The following is a 16,547-nucleotide window of genomic DNA, read 5'->3' on the forward strand; positions in this document are numbered from 1 at the left end:
CTCTGCCCCTGTGCTGGCACTGGTGAGCCCTCACCTCAAGCACTGTGTGGTGGAGTCCCCATCCCTGGAGGGATTTAGAAAGCCTTTTAGATGTGGTGCTGAGGGACATTGTTTAGTGGTGACCTGGCAGTGCTGGGTTAAGGGCTGGACTTGACGGTCTTACAGGTCTCTTCCAACCAAAACAGTCCTGTGACGCTGTGGTTCTATGACCTAAAAGAAACTGGCTGCTCAGTGTGTTCTCAAAGGACTTACCAGAGGGAGAGCAGCTACATAACAAATGTAACAAATCCAGTCATTGTATGCATCCTTCAGACTGGGAAGTTCATGACTTGAAGGATGGCTCCACAGTCCCCCTCTCTGGCAGGAAGTCAGCAGTAGGTGTGTGTTGGACAGGGATGAAGTCTGTGCAGCCAGGCAGGGTCACAGTGGTGTCTCTCATGTCCATTCCCAGGATTCCTCTCCAGCGCCCTTTGCTCCTCTCTCTCATCACTCTGACACTCTCTAAACGATAGCAGAGCGATGCTGAGAAGCCCTCAGACCAAAGCCCTGCTCTGTACCACATGTTCCACTTGCAGACGGAGGAGCTAACGGCTTGAGCATCCCCTGAGCCCCTCGTGTGCTCTCGGCGTCTCCTTCCTCACACGTGCCCACCTGCCCTCTGCTCCCCCTCGCTCTGTCTGACTTAGATTACCAAAGTTCCTCGGCTGCAAAGCTTCACTGTGTCTGCACAGGGTCTAGATAAATAAGCACCTCATCTTTTTCCCCCAGTCTGTGGATGTAGATCTTAAGAACAAAACAAAACACAACCCCCCCTACCCCCTGAAAACTGGGGGTGTGCAAGGGCAGGATATACTTTTCCTTTTCTGCTTTAAGTGGGATTGATATGTAATTTTAATAGAAGACTAGAAGAGCCCTGGCATTATTTTAGGAGCAGTTTTAAATTACCCTACATGGATTCCTTTTTCCTGGTGGGATTTTCAGAATATAAGCAAATAAAATAATCTTTGGAAGAGATGCTGTGCTCCTGCTCATAAAATCTCAATACATCATAAAGGAAATGAGCAGTTTTTGCACAGGGCAAGGAGCCAGGAGAGCTGGAGCTACTGCAGGAGCAGTGTGCTGCAGATGCTGGAGAGAAAATGGTCAGCAGGGAGATCGTGGGGTGAGTCCTCTTCTTGCATCATGGTGAGCTTGAAAACCAAGATGCTCAGTATTGAAACAAAGGAAGCCTCTGAGGCTGGATGGCTCCCAATCTTGGTGTTGAAGCAAGACCAAGCTCTCAGGGTGAGACCTCCTGTTGAAATCTGGACCAGTGTCAGAAGTAATTGTTGGGTGATACCTTTCAATAGTCAGCAGGAAACAAATTGGGTCCTTAATCAATTTTTATTGATTCCTTCTGGAGTGCAAATTGAAGAATGCTGGAGAGTGTCTGAAGAAGGGCAGTGAAGCTGGTGATGAGTTTAGAGCACAAGTCTTGGGAGGAGCACCTGAGGGAACTGGAGTTGTTCAGTCTGAAGAAAAGGAAGTTCAGAAGAGACCACCTGGCTTTCCACAAGTCCCTGACAGAGCTGGAGTGAGGTGGGGGTTGGTCTCTTCTCCCAGGGAACTAGTGACAGCACAAGAAGAGGTTTAGGTTGGACATGAGGAACAATTTATTCCTTGAAAGGGTGGTCAAACTCTGGCCAAGGTATAAAGTGGCTTTATAAGTGGCTGCTTTTGCCAGGGATACGAAGCTGGGCATGTTTGCTTGGAAGCTTTCCTCTTGGCCTGCAGAAAATGCTATCTGTCCTTACAAACCTCCTCCTGACTGAACTTGAACAAGTGTTCAGGAGAATTCCCCGAGCCATTTTCCTGTTTGTTGTCTAATGTGTAAGCTCTTGATTTGTTCTGTCCTGATGAGCCTACAAATTAACTTCTGTGTCTCTTTTGAGTCACCCATGGTAATCTTCCAGTCAAGGCAACCTGCAAGTTTGTAATGTCAGAAATTTTTGTGCTGTCCCTATCTGGATAGGATAATTGAGAAAATAGTTCAGTAACAGGAAAAAGGTACCATTTTTATACCAGGTACTTATACACCTTTTGGTCTTTCTATACCAGACAGGAGCAGGGATTTATTGGGAGGTTGTCAAGGGTTAGGGCTGGGCTGGCCACTAGGCAAGTGCCAGAGGCTCTCTGTGAACATCAAAGAGAAGAGAAAGGGAATAAGGGAGAGAGACTGATGGGGTGGGAAAGAAACTCAACCAGATGGGATGGAAATGAGAACAATCAAATGAAACAGAGGCAAAGAGATACAAACCAACCCCCGATGGCAGTGATGTCACCACTGATGCTGGGGGGCAGGGCATGGGGAAGTCCCAGACTGGATTCAGCAGCAGACAGGAACCAGATTCAGGAACTGGATTGTGGAGCTGGATTCAGGAACACACACATTGGGATTGCAGGCAGAACGGAGGAGTCTTCGTACCCTGGCCATTGAAGGAGAGGCTTGACTCTGATATTCTGAAGATGATATTGATGGAACTGTTGATCACTTAGGGTCACCTGTCCTGTCTGCTCCTCCCTACAGGTGCCACCTCTGACTTCCTGCACCCTGTGGTGGCACACAAGCTGTGTTGGTGCTGTTGGTGTGCCCAGCAGCAAGCCTCAGTCAGAGCCTTTCTGCATTGCAGCCCTTGGCAGGAGCTCCCTCCAACAGTTTCTGCCTGCTAGGAGCAGCCCCTGGGTGTGCAACCCTGCCCTGAGCTCCAGAGAGTGCCTCAGAGAGCAGAGCCTAAGCGGAGAAGTCAAATCCTTGAGCAGAATGAGCTCTGGTCTAGCTTGAATCAGGGGAGAGATGCATCTGAAGATCTGAAAGAAGCTATTGAGCTTTACAGGCAAAGCCCATGCTGAAGAGTTCTTTCCTTGCTGTGATGCTGAGGAGCTAAAAGCTAACTGTGATCTCTTTAGTGTTGAGGAGAGGCAATTTCAGTCCATCAGGTTTATGTCCTGCCACTACCACTCATGTAAAACTATTTTGAAGACAAGAATCCACTTGAGCATCTACTACAAAGTTGGATGTATTAAGATGGCAGCTTTTTGAGGCTGCCATAGCAAGGGTGTTAATTTCTGGTACCTTTAACTTTTGCCTAGCAGCGAGGCAGAAGATCTTGGATATTGCTGTGGGGCTGTCGGAATCCTGTGTGCTAGAAGGGCGGTGTCTGAAATCACCTAATCAACAACCATTTTATTCCATGCAAGGGAAGATTGTGTGGAAAATGATGGTGTTTGTGTAAAATCTTTGCTTTTTCTTGTGATTAAAAGTGGTCCTGTTTTACATGGAGCTGTCTTTTGTCTTTTTCCTCAATATCCCCACAGAATCAAGTGACGGACACGAACCGGAAGCTGCAGAATGAAGGGAAAGAAGTAAGTTCATGAAGCAAATTCATTCATTCTGTCTGCTTTCTGCTCTTCCATTATTTGACTTGATAACATCAGAGGTCTATTCCAGCCCCAAGAATTCTGTGATTCTGTGCTCACTAGTGGAAAATGGCACTGAGCATCAATAACTGCTCAGCATTAACTGATAATTGGCACTGGCATCAATCTGAATGCCTGCATTGATTCTTTACTGCATTTTGCTTTTCTGCATGAAAGTTGAGTTGTGTGAGAGTGGTGGGAAGTGATTTTTCTATTTTACTGCAAAGCATGGCAAGCAGGAGGGCAGTAATCAAGTTGTGGGTTTGTCTGCAGCCCTGACTGGTGGTATTAGGATTGTTCACAGCAATACTGCATCCAAAGCAGTATAGACAGCAGGGACAGGGAGGGGATTCTGCCCCTCTGCTCTACTGAGACCCCGCCTGCAGTGCTGGGGTCAGCTCTGGAGTCCTCAGCACAGACAGGGACCTGCCAGAGGAGGCCACAGCAATGCTAGGAGGACTGGGAGCTGAAGTTTGTGCTCTAGAGCACAAATCCATGGCTTGTCTCTTTGAGAAAAGGAAACAGTTTTCAATGTGATGTCCGTACCTAATTTGCTCTTCTGCAGGCACACAGGTTTTTCTGCTGCAGACTGAGCATTTAAACTCACCCTTCTCCTTGTTAGCTTGTGATGATAGGAAGCCCCCTGGGAATGAGCAGCCATGTCTGCTTTTGAGAAGGACTAGAGAAAGAGATTCTTGGAGAGGGAGTAGGGAAGACACGAGTGAAATGGAGAGGGGGAATAATTGTTGGAATTCACAGGAGGAGCTGCAAGGCTGGCATTTTGGTGGCTTTGGTTTTGCTGTTTGCTTACTTAAAATGAGGCTAGAGAATGCTTCTGCTGCTGGGTTAGAGAACCCAGAGCTGCCTGTCCTCCCTGCTTCAGCAGCACTCTCTGCTGCTGGATGAGCTCTCGGTTATCAGGCTGAGCTTAGTAGGTTGACAACAATCTGGGTGGTCTTGACAAGTGCAGACCACTTCATATCCTCTCTGCTGGGTCTGTTCACTGTTCTTAGTGAAACTTTCTCTTTTTCTTTTCCCTTTCCAAAGCTGATAATAGCAATGGAAGAGCTGAAGCAGTGCCGGCTGCAGCAGAGAAACATTTCAGCGACAGTCGATAAGCTAACCCTGTGTCTTCCTGGTGAGGCATTTGAAGTTGCTCTTCGATTTGTGTAGCTGTTGATTTTAATTTGGCATCTCTTTGGTGCTTTGTCCTTGTGTGATTATTTTCTTTCTCGTTCCAGTCTTGGAGATGTACAGCAAATTGCGGGAGCAAATGAAATCGAAAAGGTAAATTTTTACTATAGGCTTGTTTTGATATTGGAGGAGTTGGAAAGGACTTGCTTAGTGAGGGAGAAATTCAAGAGGTGCTCACAAGTTAGAACTATAGAATGAGCCATTCCAACTTCACTTCCTGCTTTCTGGCTGCTATCTTCATCATCCTGCTCAGCCCTCCTGCCAGTGCCAGGATTGCAGCAGGCTCTTATTTTGTGTTGGGCTTTCTAATTTAAGGTGAATTTTCACTTTGCATTTCATAGGAGCTCACTGTTGTGATGCCATTTTGTGTTGTGGCATTTGCAGAATTAATTTATCTAGTAACACGTGAATTAATTTAGTAACACATGAGTTAATTTAGCTAACAACACATGAAGTACTGAGCACTGCAGTGCTTGGTGCTTCGTGTCTTATTAGCTAAATGAATTCTGCAAATGCCATAATACAAAAAGCAATAATCTGAGAGACTCTGAATGGAAACCAAACACCTCAGAAACCTTGTGCAGTGTGGTAGGGAGAGGCAGAGAAAAGGTACATCTTTATTTTGTGCCGGAACTGCCAGTTCAGAAGGGTGAGCTGAGCTATAAGGATTAGAAATCGCAAGCTGTGATTTTTTTTTTTTTTTCCCCCACCCTGCATCTGTTAGGATGCTGAAGGATGAAGCCATGGTCTGGGATGTTTGCATGGCTGGGATCCTGTGTGGAGGGAGGGGGATGGTTTGTTTAAGCAGGGTGGGATTTGGGAGGAGAGTTGTAGCCCTGGGGGGTGGCAAATTGGGCAAAGAGCAGCTGCTGGTGGCAGGACAGCTGAAAAGGCAGCAGGCTCCGGCTGAGTGCCACGCAGGGAGAGCAGTTGGGATCTGCTGCCTGCTTTGTGACTGCCATCCATCACAGGGACAATACAGAAGGAACCAGATGTTCCCAGCAAGGCAATCACTAATTGGATGGGTGTATTTTTACACTTCCCCCTCCTGCCTCTGCTCATCTCTGTGATCCTTAGACCCAGGAGCTTTGGCTGAAGAGATAAAGCATCACTTCTGAAACCTGGGCTCTAGCTGAAGGAGTTGTGAGGAGCTCGTTTTGTGGCTCCCAAAGTGCCTGCTCTCTTTCTCAGGATAGTTCAGCACAGAATTGGGCAGCATGTGGTTTGTCCAACTGTTTTTGGTCTGTTTATAGGGAACAGTAAGGGGCTTATCCGCTGACAGATGTGGGGTGGGGAGCTGGAGCTGATCACAGCACTGTGAACTTTGGAAGGCAATCCACATGCGGCTCCGTTCCCTTGCTCTGGGTAGTGTTTCCAGAGTCTGCTTCTAAGAATTGCATCTTATTTTTTTTCTCCTCCTTCTCTTTGGATTGGTTCATTTTGAAACAAATAGAAGTTGAAAGCCACATTTGAAGAAAATTTGAACCCCTGTTTTTTTTTTTTTTCCCCTCCCCTCTTTCTTTCTCTGTCTGGATTTGATGCCTTCATCCTCCAAACACAGCACAACATATTAAATAGTTCTGTGTCTGCACCCGGTCTCACTTATATATCATTTCATGATGGCCAGCAAGGGGGTTGGTTACCAGTGTGAGCCTTGGGTTTTGAGTATACAGCCTCAGAGGAGGCTGTGAGGAGAGGTTAGGATCCAGGGTGAATAAACTTAGCTCTCCCAAGGCAGACAGAATAAGTTATGTGCTGTTTGCTATGTGATGTTTATGAACCCAGTGCAGGCATTTGCCAAACGCAGAGCCAGGGGCCCTTAGGTGGAGCTGGAGAAGCTGTGGTTCAGACATGGAGGAGTGACTGCAGCCAGCAGAGGAAAGTGGGGAGGAGCCTCATCACCCTTGAGGTGACTGTAAACTGGTGTTGGTTGGAAAACAGCATTCTAGAGATGGTTCCAATGCTTCTGAGATGGTTCCCTCATCGATTATTTTTAACCTTGGACCAGATCTGTGGTCAGAGCAGGAGGAGGATGGTCTCACATTATCCGTTGCCATTCAGGAGAGTCTCTATATTCTATGAACTCCCACTTCCTGAAGGAAGAAGAGTGCTTTGAGAAGCAGGATTTGCTTAGAACAAACATTTCCCATTTAGCATCCTCTGTCAGGCTGCGAAGTTTGTTCTTATGCCAAAAAGTAAGATAGAATGTAAGGCCATTGGACAGGAGCAGAGTGTAAAGGTGTGCAGTGTGCAGAGGGGAAGAAATCTGAGCAGTCTCCCAAGCTTAAATTTGTAGGCTGTGTTCCTTTCCGAGTAGGGAAATAAGGTATTTGCGCATTGTAAAGGGTGTGTGCTCCAGGGGTACAGCAGTAGTTGCTGGAGAGGCAGGGGCTTTGTAGAAAATACATCTGTTGGACCTCTAATCTGAGAGTTCTGTCCAAAATGTTCTCATCTCTAGCCCAATTCCCCTCCTGAAGCAGTGTCACCCACAGCAGTTTGTCCAGGAGGGTTTGGAATCTCTGCAGAGAAGGAGACTCCACAGCGTCTCTGGGTAGCCTGCTCCAGGGCTCCAGCACCCTCACAGCAAAGAAATTTCTTCTTATGCTCAGATGGAACCTCCTGAGTTCTAGTTTGTGCCCATTGCTCCTTGTCCTGTCCTGCGCACCACTGAGGAGTCTGGCCCCATCCTCTTGCCCCTCACCCTTTAGCTATTGATCAGCATTGAGAAGATCCTCTTTCAGTCTGCTCTTCTCCAGGTTAAACAGCCCCAGTTCCCTCAGCTGCTCCTCAGACTTGTGCTCCAGACCCCTTACTTGTGTTCTAGCTGGTCCTTGTCTGATGTGCAGAGCTTTGAGTGAGGAGCTGCTGCTTGCCTTGGTCTTGCTCTGTGCTGCTTCAAGGGTCAAGTTTTCCTGGATGCTTTGGTTGCATCGAGCAGAGCTGAGATTCTTGGATATTTGCAGTCAGCATGCACCTGGGAGGGGATGTGGGATGGAAATAGCTGTTCTGCTTTCCACAGCTGCCTTGCTTGCTTCCACCAGACACTACCCTGCACTGAAGACTCTGGAGCACCTCGAGCACACCTACCTGCCCCAAGTGAGCCACTACCGCTTCTGCAAGGTCATGGTGGATAATATCCCAAAGCTGCGGGAAGAGATCAAAGAAGTCTCCATGTCAGACCTCAAGGATTTCTTGGAGAGCATCCGTAAGCACTCTGACAAGATTGGAGAGACAGCAATGAAACAGGTAGGACTGCTGGGTGCTGCAGGCCTTTTGGGAAGAGCAGAGTAGTTCATGGTCACGTCAAACAAGTTCTGCTCTTCCAGTTCTGAGGCAGCAAACTTGGTTTTAAATCCTGAAGGAATTTTGTTGCTCAGTGAAGCTGATTTGTCATTCTGTGGTTTCTACTTGAGCTTTTATCTTTCTGCTTTTACATTTCTGGTCCATTTTTACCATAATCTCCTGCTTATCTTTTGCCATAGGCTCTTGGTAACCCAGCTGGAGGGGCAGCTGGGGTGTGTAACTCCTATCTTCTAAGCAGGGTGGGGATAGTGTGTGACTGCTGGCAACTGGAAGTTCTGGAGACACCAGTGGTGATTTCCCAGGGAGTTCAGCCTGGAGAAGACTCCAGAGAGATTATCTGGTGGCCTTTCAATACCTGACATTGCCCCATAAGAAAGCTGGGAAGGACTTTTCTGAAGGGCATGCAGTGATAGGGCAGGAGGTGATGGCTTCAAACTGAAAGAGGGGAGATTTGATGTAAGGAAGAAGCTCTTCACTGTGAGGGTGGTGAGACACTGCCGCAGCCTGGCTGGAGAGGTTGTGGATGCTCCATCCCTGGAAGTGTTTAAAGCCAGCTTGGATGGACTTTGAGCAACCTGGTCCATTTGAAGATGTTCCTCCTGTCTTCAGAGGGGTTGGGTCTAGATGACCTTCAAGGTTCTATCCAACCCATTGCATGACTTTCTGGTTTAGATGTTTTCAGTGTGGCTGTGGTGCACTTCTTCAGCCTCTTCTAGAATCCCATTTTTTCTGCTGGTTGATGAATCACAGAACTTTCAGGGTTAAAAGGAACCTCAAGGATCATCCAGTTCCACCTCACTGCCATGTACAGGGACACTTTCCACTAGATCATGTTGCCCACCATGATCCATCCAACCTGGCCTTAAACCTTCTAAAGGATGGGGGAAAGCAAGGTGCAGACTCCAGAAGGGCTTTCCTTCACCCTTTGTGTTGAGTTGTCTCTGAGGTTGGCTTTGATGGCTTTCCAGCCATAAAGGTGCACCATTCCCTCTCAGTGCCCTGGGAAGAAGTTGAACATGTCACTGCCAGGGGTTAGAGCCACGTTGGAAGTGATACTGGCATTTGAGTAAGATGCTGGGTAGGTTGCTGCATCAGGAGGTGCTTTGCTGAGAAGTGCTGAGGAGTTGTAGCATTTGGAGCTGCAGTCGCATGGGCTCAGCTCACACCGTTTGGCCGTCAGTGGAGGGCAGGGTGCCTGGTGCCAGAGTCACCAGTGCCTTTTCTCGCCTCGCTGGGTCCTTTCCCTGGGTTTGCTGGCTGTGATTGATAGCTGCTCTGTTCCAGAGCAGAGCTGGCAGGGGGCCTGGGTGAGTCGGGGAGCTGCGATTGGCAGCTGAAGGCATTCGGTTTAAATTAGCATCATATAAATTCTTTGAAAATGGTTTGATTTCACCAGCGGGAGTGGAAGAGGTTTGATACAATGGGGAAAGGAAGTGGTGTTTGTGTAACGTTACAAATCTGAGGCCCATGATGACAAGAGCTGAAAATTTTATTTTGTGATAATCAGAAGGATCTGTCTCGGAGCAGTCTGAGCCGTAGCTGCGTTGCTGCCTGGCAGGCAGGGGTGCAGGGACCTTGCTGGGAGCTCTCTGGCCGCTCTTTCGCCGAGGAAGCCCCTGGTGGGCACAGGTCAAGTGACGTGTTCCTGGGGGCAGCCCGACACAGGCACTGGTGGGATCTCGTGAGGTGCAGGGAGCCCTGAGTGTCTCCTTGCACAGATGATGGAGCTCTCACTTGCTCCTTCCCTCCTGAGCTTTTTCAGATCTGAATTTTATTACCTACGGTTCTGGGGGAGTTCGCTGCCTTCCAAATATTCTTCTTACTGACAGAGCTGGAGCAGATGAAAGGAGCTCTGCACACTTGAACTGCTTTTGGACTTTGGCCCTGTGAACCTGCCTGTGTGTGTTTTGGTTTTGTTGGTGGTTTGGGTTTTTATTTATGCTATTTATTTTAAAAGATCTGAGTTCTGGCCTTGCTAGGAATGAATTACATCTGATTAACGCTGGCTGATATCCGGAATGTGGGTTTATTATCTAGCTAAGGTCTGACATTTGCACGGCATGTGGAGGAGGTCACTGTGGATGGCGCTGCTTGCGGAGCGTCTGGGGTAAGCTCAGGGAGTGCTGCTGCACAGGAGGCCAAGAACAACCCAGCCAAAGGCCATTAGCAAATTGAGTTTGTCCAGGTGGCCAAAACGCTCCACGTGCCTCTTGCAGGCGGTCAAAGCGGCAGTTCTGTTTTCCTTAGTGTCACTTGATTGTGCTGTCAGAGCTGATATTTAAGAGGTGATGATCTAGTGCAAGCTGGAATGGGTTGGTGCTTTGGCTCTGCTTTTTTAGAGGTGATTTTTGCTCCTCTTACCAGCAGATCTTGGTATCTGTGTCATTTGGATCAGCAATAATGTGGCCAGCAGGATGAGGGCAGGAGTTATCTTCCTGCCCTTGCTGAGGCTGCATCTCAAATGCTGCAGTGTGTCCAGAGAAGAGCAATGAAGCTGATGAAGGTTCTGGAGTGGAAGTCTTGTGAGGAGCAGATGAGGGAACTGGGGTTGTACATCCTGGAGAAACAGAGGGGAGAGCTTCTGGCTCTCTACAACTGCCTGAAAGGAGGTTGGAGCCAGGTGAGGGTTAGTCCCTTCTACAAAGGAACAAGTGATAGAACAAGAGGATATGGCCTTCAGTTGTGCCAGGGAAGGTTTAAGCTGGATATGAGGAACAATTTCTTCCCTGAAGGGGTTGTCAAGGCCTGGCCCAGGCTGCCCAGGACAGTGGTGGAGTCTCCATCCCTGGGAGGGTTTCAGAACTGTGTAGATGTGTTGCTGAGGAACATGGTTTAGTGGTGGCCTGGCAGTGCTGTGTTAACAGTTGGACTTGATGAGTTTAAAGGTCTTTTCCAACCAAGATGCTTCTCTGACTTTCTGATTTCTGAGCAGTGCAATGTGAGGTTTCTCCAGGAGCATTCTCCCAGAGTGGCACAAGTGCCAGCTTGGTGTTGGGAGCCTGTTCATGCAGTGAAGGAAGAGGTCAAACCTTGCACAGAGATGTGCACAGCTAAAAGACTGATCTGATTTTGGGTGGGATGCAGTTCTGGCTGTCAGATGGAGAAGAATCTGCCCTTGCCTCACATTGCTCTCTCTGTGGGTAGGAGCTGACTGAGACCTCCTTGCATGCAGTCTTCAGGGTGCAGTGTTCTGCAGTCACTCTCCTCTGCAGCATGGTCTCTTGTGCCTGCAGATGGCTTGGACAAAGGTGCCTAAGCAGCACATGCAGCTGCCACTACTGACAGGCTTTTCTCCAGTGTAGAAATTTTCAGTAGCACAGTATCAAAATGCAGCTGGGCTGAGAAAGTAAAGAATCTTGTGGATGGGAAGTGGAAGAGGAGATTTATTTCCTCCCTCCCCTCAATTACTTGGAGTGAAGATGACAGCTACTAATAGGCATTCCCTGGGACTGCTGGGATGATGTGCCACAAGGTTTTGGGGCTGTGCTGAGGCTGCTGAGCACCCAGCTGTGTGCTTCAATATATTAGGTATGTCTGGATTTAAATTTAATTCTGACCTTGAGTTCCCTGGATTTATGCTGATTGATGTAGGGGTGCAAGTTTCCCTCTGTAGTTCTGATCTGTTCTTACAACTGTAACCAAATCTCAACCTGCCTCTTTAGCAGGACTACATAGGTGACAACCTGCTTGTTACGAGTCCTGAGTGTCTGTAGTTTGGGTTTTGGTTTTACAGGAGTTTGGGATATGTTGGCATTGCAGTAAGAGTGCCTCCACATAAATCTTTTAAAGATCAAATCATAAAATGCTTCAGGTTGGAAGGGACCTTTAGAGGCCATCCAGTCCAACCCCCCATAAGTCCACAGGTCCATCAGCAATGGGTTTCTCAGAGCCTCAGGGAAGCTGACCTGAACTGGTTCCAGACCTGGGACATCTACCACCACTCTGGGAAGGCTGTGCCAGTGTGTCTCCACTCTCAGTACAAAAAAACTTCCACCTCTGTCTAGTCTAAATTTCCTTCTGTTTCAAATCTTCACCCCTTGTCGTGTTAAAACAGACTGCTAGAAAGTGTCACCTGTGCACATGCTCGCTCATGTTCAGCTGACTGTTGAGCAGCACCCCTAGGTCCTTTTCCACTACCAGTTTTCAGCCACTCTTCCCCAAGTTTGGAGTGACAATGGCGTTGTTGTGACCCAAGTGCAGTGAGTTGTGTGGGAAACAGCACAGAGCGTGCTTTGCAGAGCTGCTGCATCATGCTGAACACGTCTTGGCCCTGTGATATTGCTTTGGTGATGCCCATCCAGAAACACGAGGTGAGGACAGTTCCTGTGCCCCACAATGAGGAGATTTCCTTAAAGGCTATGTTAACTCTGGCACCTGCCCTGTGCCTCCCTCCAGACTGTTTTGCAAGGTGGCTTGAATGGGGCTGTGAAAACAAAAGGTGCTCTGTTGGGCACTCTGTCTGAAGTGATGCTGCCAGGCAGTGAGTCCAGCACTGTGGGCAAACCCTGTCCCCTCCCTGCACCTCGTTTGAACACAGCCACATGCCCTGCACCCTCAGCCGCAGCAGCCAGCCAGGGGACAGAAGGACCTTTGGTCAGTTTCTAGATACTGCCTGGTGGCCTTTAGACAGCCTGGAAAAATGTGGAGAAGTGCAGTTTGTGTGGTGGTCCTAATTATCCTCATCCCTGACGGTTTTTATGTCGTCTTCTGCAGCGCATATGGAAGCTGTTTCTGCTTTGTATGCCTCTTTTAGAGTAAATTAGATTTTACTGCCTTCCTCTGGATGTCCTTCTGCTGGGTGTCAGCGCTCTGGCTGCGAGGGTCACAGGAGCCCTGTGTAAGGCTCCATCTCCCCTGCCACGTGGACTGCATTTGCTGGTGCCAAGTCTGGTCTTGCACAGGCTGCTTGGAAGAGGTCTGCATCCGCTGGCTCGGCGGGGGCCAGGCTTGATCCACATGCCCCAGGACTTCCCAAAGCACCCTTGGAGCTGCACTTCCCCATGGTTTAAGTGGTGTCTCTTACTCTGGAGGTTTCCTTTAACAAGCACAACAAGTCAAAATAATGAGGTTTATTAAAAGCAAGGCGATTCTGTAGGCTTGGATGCAGGCAGGAGAGCCCTTGGCTAGGGTCAGGCTGGTGCTGGGTATGCAGTGACTATTTACACAGCAGAGCAGGGATAAGGGGATGCTGCTTTCCCCTCCTGGGCAGGTTTGGAAGGGGGAAACTTATTTTCTAGTAAAATTTGGTACCGAGACCTCCTTAATCTTGGATACTGCTGCATGTCTACTTGCTATATTAAAGTATTGTGGAAGGAAATACATCTTCTGGGGCTGTTTAGATTAGAAGTCTGATGGCCAGCTACAGGCTCAGCTTTCAGGGTTTTAGGGAAGAGCTGGGTGAAGTGACATCCTATAACCCAGTGGAGAAATGACTCATGTCCACTGATTTTTGGTGTTGCTGATAGACCTGTGTCAGCTCTAAAATGCCTTCAGACAACTCTGTGGAGCTGGATAGGATCCATGCACAGCTTCTGAGGGAGCTGGTGAAAGTGCTCACCAAGCCACTTTTCTGTCATTTCTCATCAGTCTTGGCTCACCAGGGAGGTCACAGGTGACTGGAAGTTAGTAAATGTGACACTTAACCACAAGAAGGGCCAGAAGGAGGATTTGGGATGTTGCAGGCCTGCCAGTTTGATGGTGGTGCCAGAGAAGGTTACAGGGCAGATCACCTTAAGTGCCATTACACAGCATGTAAAGGGCAAGCAGGTGGTCAGGCCCAGTCAGCATGGATTTACAGAAGGCAGGTCCTGCTTGACTAACCTGATCTTCTGTAACAAGATGATCCCCTGAGTGAATGAGGGGAAGCCTGTGGATGTCTTCTATCTGGACTTCACTAAAGCCTTTGATGCTGTTTACCACAGGTTTCTCCTGCAGAAAGTGACTGCTCCTGGCTTGCATGGGTGGACACATCACTGCTCAGGGCAGCGATGCAGTACCCATCCCTGGAGGTGTTTAAAAACCATGCAGATGTGGTGCTGAGGGACATGGTTTAGAGGTGAGCTGGCAGTGCTGAGTTAATGGTAGGACTCAATGATGTTAAAAGTCTCTTCCAAGCAAAACGATCCCACGGTTCTAAGACCTTTAGTGCAGATGTTTATTGTGAGAAGCATTCAATGTGTTTACACCTGTTCTCTTGCTTAACAGGAAGGAGATAGGTAAAGAGGAGTCACCCCTCTAGGTCGCTTACCCTCAGCATCCTTTACTTAACCTCTGACAATTTCCTTGAGAAAACTGCTAAGGAGGTTTTTGTTTTGTCCTGGATTAAAATGCCAGAGCAGTCTCTAATAACTCACTACTTTGCCATTAAAACTTGGCCCTGAAAACTGTTTTCTTCATGGAGTTACAGAGTGATTTGGGTTGGAAGGGACCTTAAATATATCTAGTTCAGATTCTCTTGCCATGGGCAGGGACACCTTCCACTAGATCAACAATTCTTAACATGTTGAATGTCATCTTGATGGAGACTGAACTAATCTCTTGCTGTTGAATTTGGAAGCATTTTGAGACAGATCTTCATGAAGTGTTTGCATCTGACTCAATCTTCCTGCTCTTGACTTGGTGATGGTTGTGATGGCTTTTGGAGATGAGATGTGAGAGAATCTTGGAGAGGTTGGAGAAACCTTGTTGTGGCCTTTTGAAGCATGTTGGGAAGCTGGGGGCAACCTTTCTAGCAGGGCCTGTTATGTCAGGGTGCTAAAAGAGGAGATTTAGACTGGAGAGAAGGAAGAAAGTCTGCACTCTGAGACTCGTGTGATTCTGATCCAAGTTGCAGAGAGGTAAATGGCCCACCTTTGGAATCATTCTAGGTCATATTGTCTGGTGCTCTGAACAACCTGCTGTAGTTGCAGATGTCCCTGCTGATTTTGGGGGAGTTGGACTGGATGACCTTAGAAGCTCCCTTCTAACCCGGGACATTCTGCAGTTCTGTGATATCCCAGCACCGTTTGGCCAGAGCCAATGTGGTGGCTTTGTGCCAGAGTGTGTGACCATCTTTAATCTCCTGCTTTGCAAATTCAGGCTGGAACTCACCTGCAGGAGCTGAGGTGGTACCCAACAAGATTTCTTAGGGCTGGAGGATGTTTGGATGCTTTGAGGCTTGAAAATTGAGGAGAGGATAGGTGGAACTTCAAGCAACCTGGTCTAGTAGAAGGTGTCCCTGCCCACAGCAGAGAAGTGGGAGAAGCTGATACTTGAGGTCCTTTCAAGCTCAAACCATTCTGTGAGAGGAGGAGGAAGAGAAGTGAATGATTTTGAGGACCAGTACCACTTTTCTTGAAGTGGTTCCTGAAGTGAATTGTCAGGCCAGGAGCTGGAGGTTAAACCTGATCCCTCAGCTTCCTGATGGGTGTGGGAACGGAGTGGCCGTAGCAGCTGGACAAGCTTGGATTTAACATCTTGTGTTGAGTTAGATGGGAAAAGCAGTTGAAGGCATTGCTGTAGGGGTGGACTGAAGGCCAGCAGTGCATGTGGGCCACGCTGGGGAGGTGCTGATGGGACTATGTGCAGATGTAAGCAGGTTTCTGCTCCCCAGTGCATGTTGTTTGAGGTCTCTCTACTTCCTTGTGCTTTAACTCTCCTCCTCCCCACATCACATAATTCAAGCGCAAATGTGCTTATTATCATAAAAGAACTTTTTTATTCCAACGTTTCCTGGCCTCTCTGGGGCAGGTTTCTCTGTTTAAGAGGAATTCTGTGCCTTTAAGTCTGCATTTAAAATTTATACTCCAGAGGAACTTTATTAATAAATGCATATTCCTCTGAATTCTTTTTATGACCTCAAAAATGAAACTGCTAAATCATGGCCTTTTTTATTTCAACATGTGTATGACTAATGGCCACAGGGACTGCAGGATCCCCAGTAGCATATCCAGCATGGACATGGCTGCATCATAAAAGCAGCAGTTTAACTACAGGGCACTCATGTGCTGCACCAGCTTTTTCATGGTATGGACTCATAAAATTGTGAAGGTTAGGAAAGACCTCCGAGAGCGAGTCCAACCATTAACCCACCGCTGCCAGTACCCCACTGAACTCTGTCCCTCAGTACTGCATCTGCGCAGCTTTGAAATCTCTCTGGGGATAAGAGCTCCACCATTGCCCTGGGCAGCCTCTTCCAGGAATTGACAGCCCTTTTGGGGAAGAAATTTTTTCCCAGTGTCCCACCTAAACCTCACCTGACACAACCTGAGGCTGTTTCTTCTTGTCCAACCACCTTTTAGAGGCTCGGAGAAAGCAAGAAGGTCTCCCCTCAGCCTGCTTTGCTGCAGGCTGTACAACCTCAGTGCCATCAGGTATCCTCACAAGACTTGTTCTCTAGACCTTTAGCTTTGTTGCCTTTCTTTGGACATGCTCCAGTATCCCAATGTCCTTTTTGGAGTGAGGGCAACCTGTCCTAACAGACAACATAAATTTAAAAAGCCCAAGGAAAGTACAGTGCTAAGTTGAGCCTCAACACTCCTTCGGAAATTGTTCTTAGTTCTCTTGTTGATGGGCAAAGTAGGGCTCTAAAGCTTCTTCTGTTCACCTTGGTCTAC

At 48.0% G+C, this 16,547-nt stretch overlaps 1 protein-coding gene across 3 annotated transcripts in view; it reads left to right on the forward strand.

Moving 5' to 3' along the window:
* The window catches only part of EXOC6B (exocyst complex component 6B), a 294,381-nt gene that overhangs the window by 47,613 nt on the left and 230,221 nt on the right, over nt 1-16,547 (forward strand). For all 3 annotated transcript variants that reach the window (XM_064151211.1, XM_064151212.1, XM_064151213.1), the window contains exons 3-6: nt 3,355-3,402; nt 4,504-4,594; nt 4,698-4,743; nt 7,692-7,896. In XM_064151211.1, the coding sequence (XP_064007281.1) occupies nt 3,355-3,402; nt 4,504-4,594; nt 4,698-4,743; nt 7,692-7,896 (390 nt within the window). The remainder of the gene's footprint in view (nt 1-3,354; nt 3,403-4,503; nt 4,595-4,697; nt 4,744-7,691; nt 7,897-16,547) is intronic.

The sequence above is a fragment of the Pogoniulus pusillus genome, chromosome 11, assembly GCF_015220805.1.
Source record: "Pogoniulus pusillus isolate bPogPus1 chromosome 11, bPogPus1.pri, whole genome shotgun sequence".
In the NCBI taxonomy this organism is placed as follows: Eukaryota; Metazoa; Chordata; class Aves; order Piciformes; family Lybiidae; genus Pogoniulus; species Pogoniulus pusillus.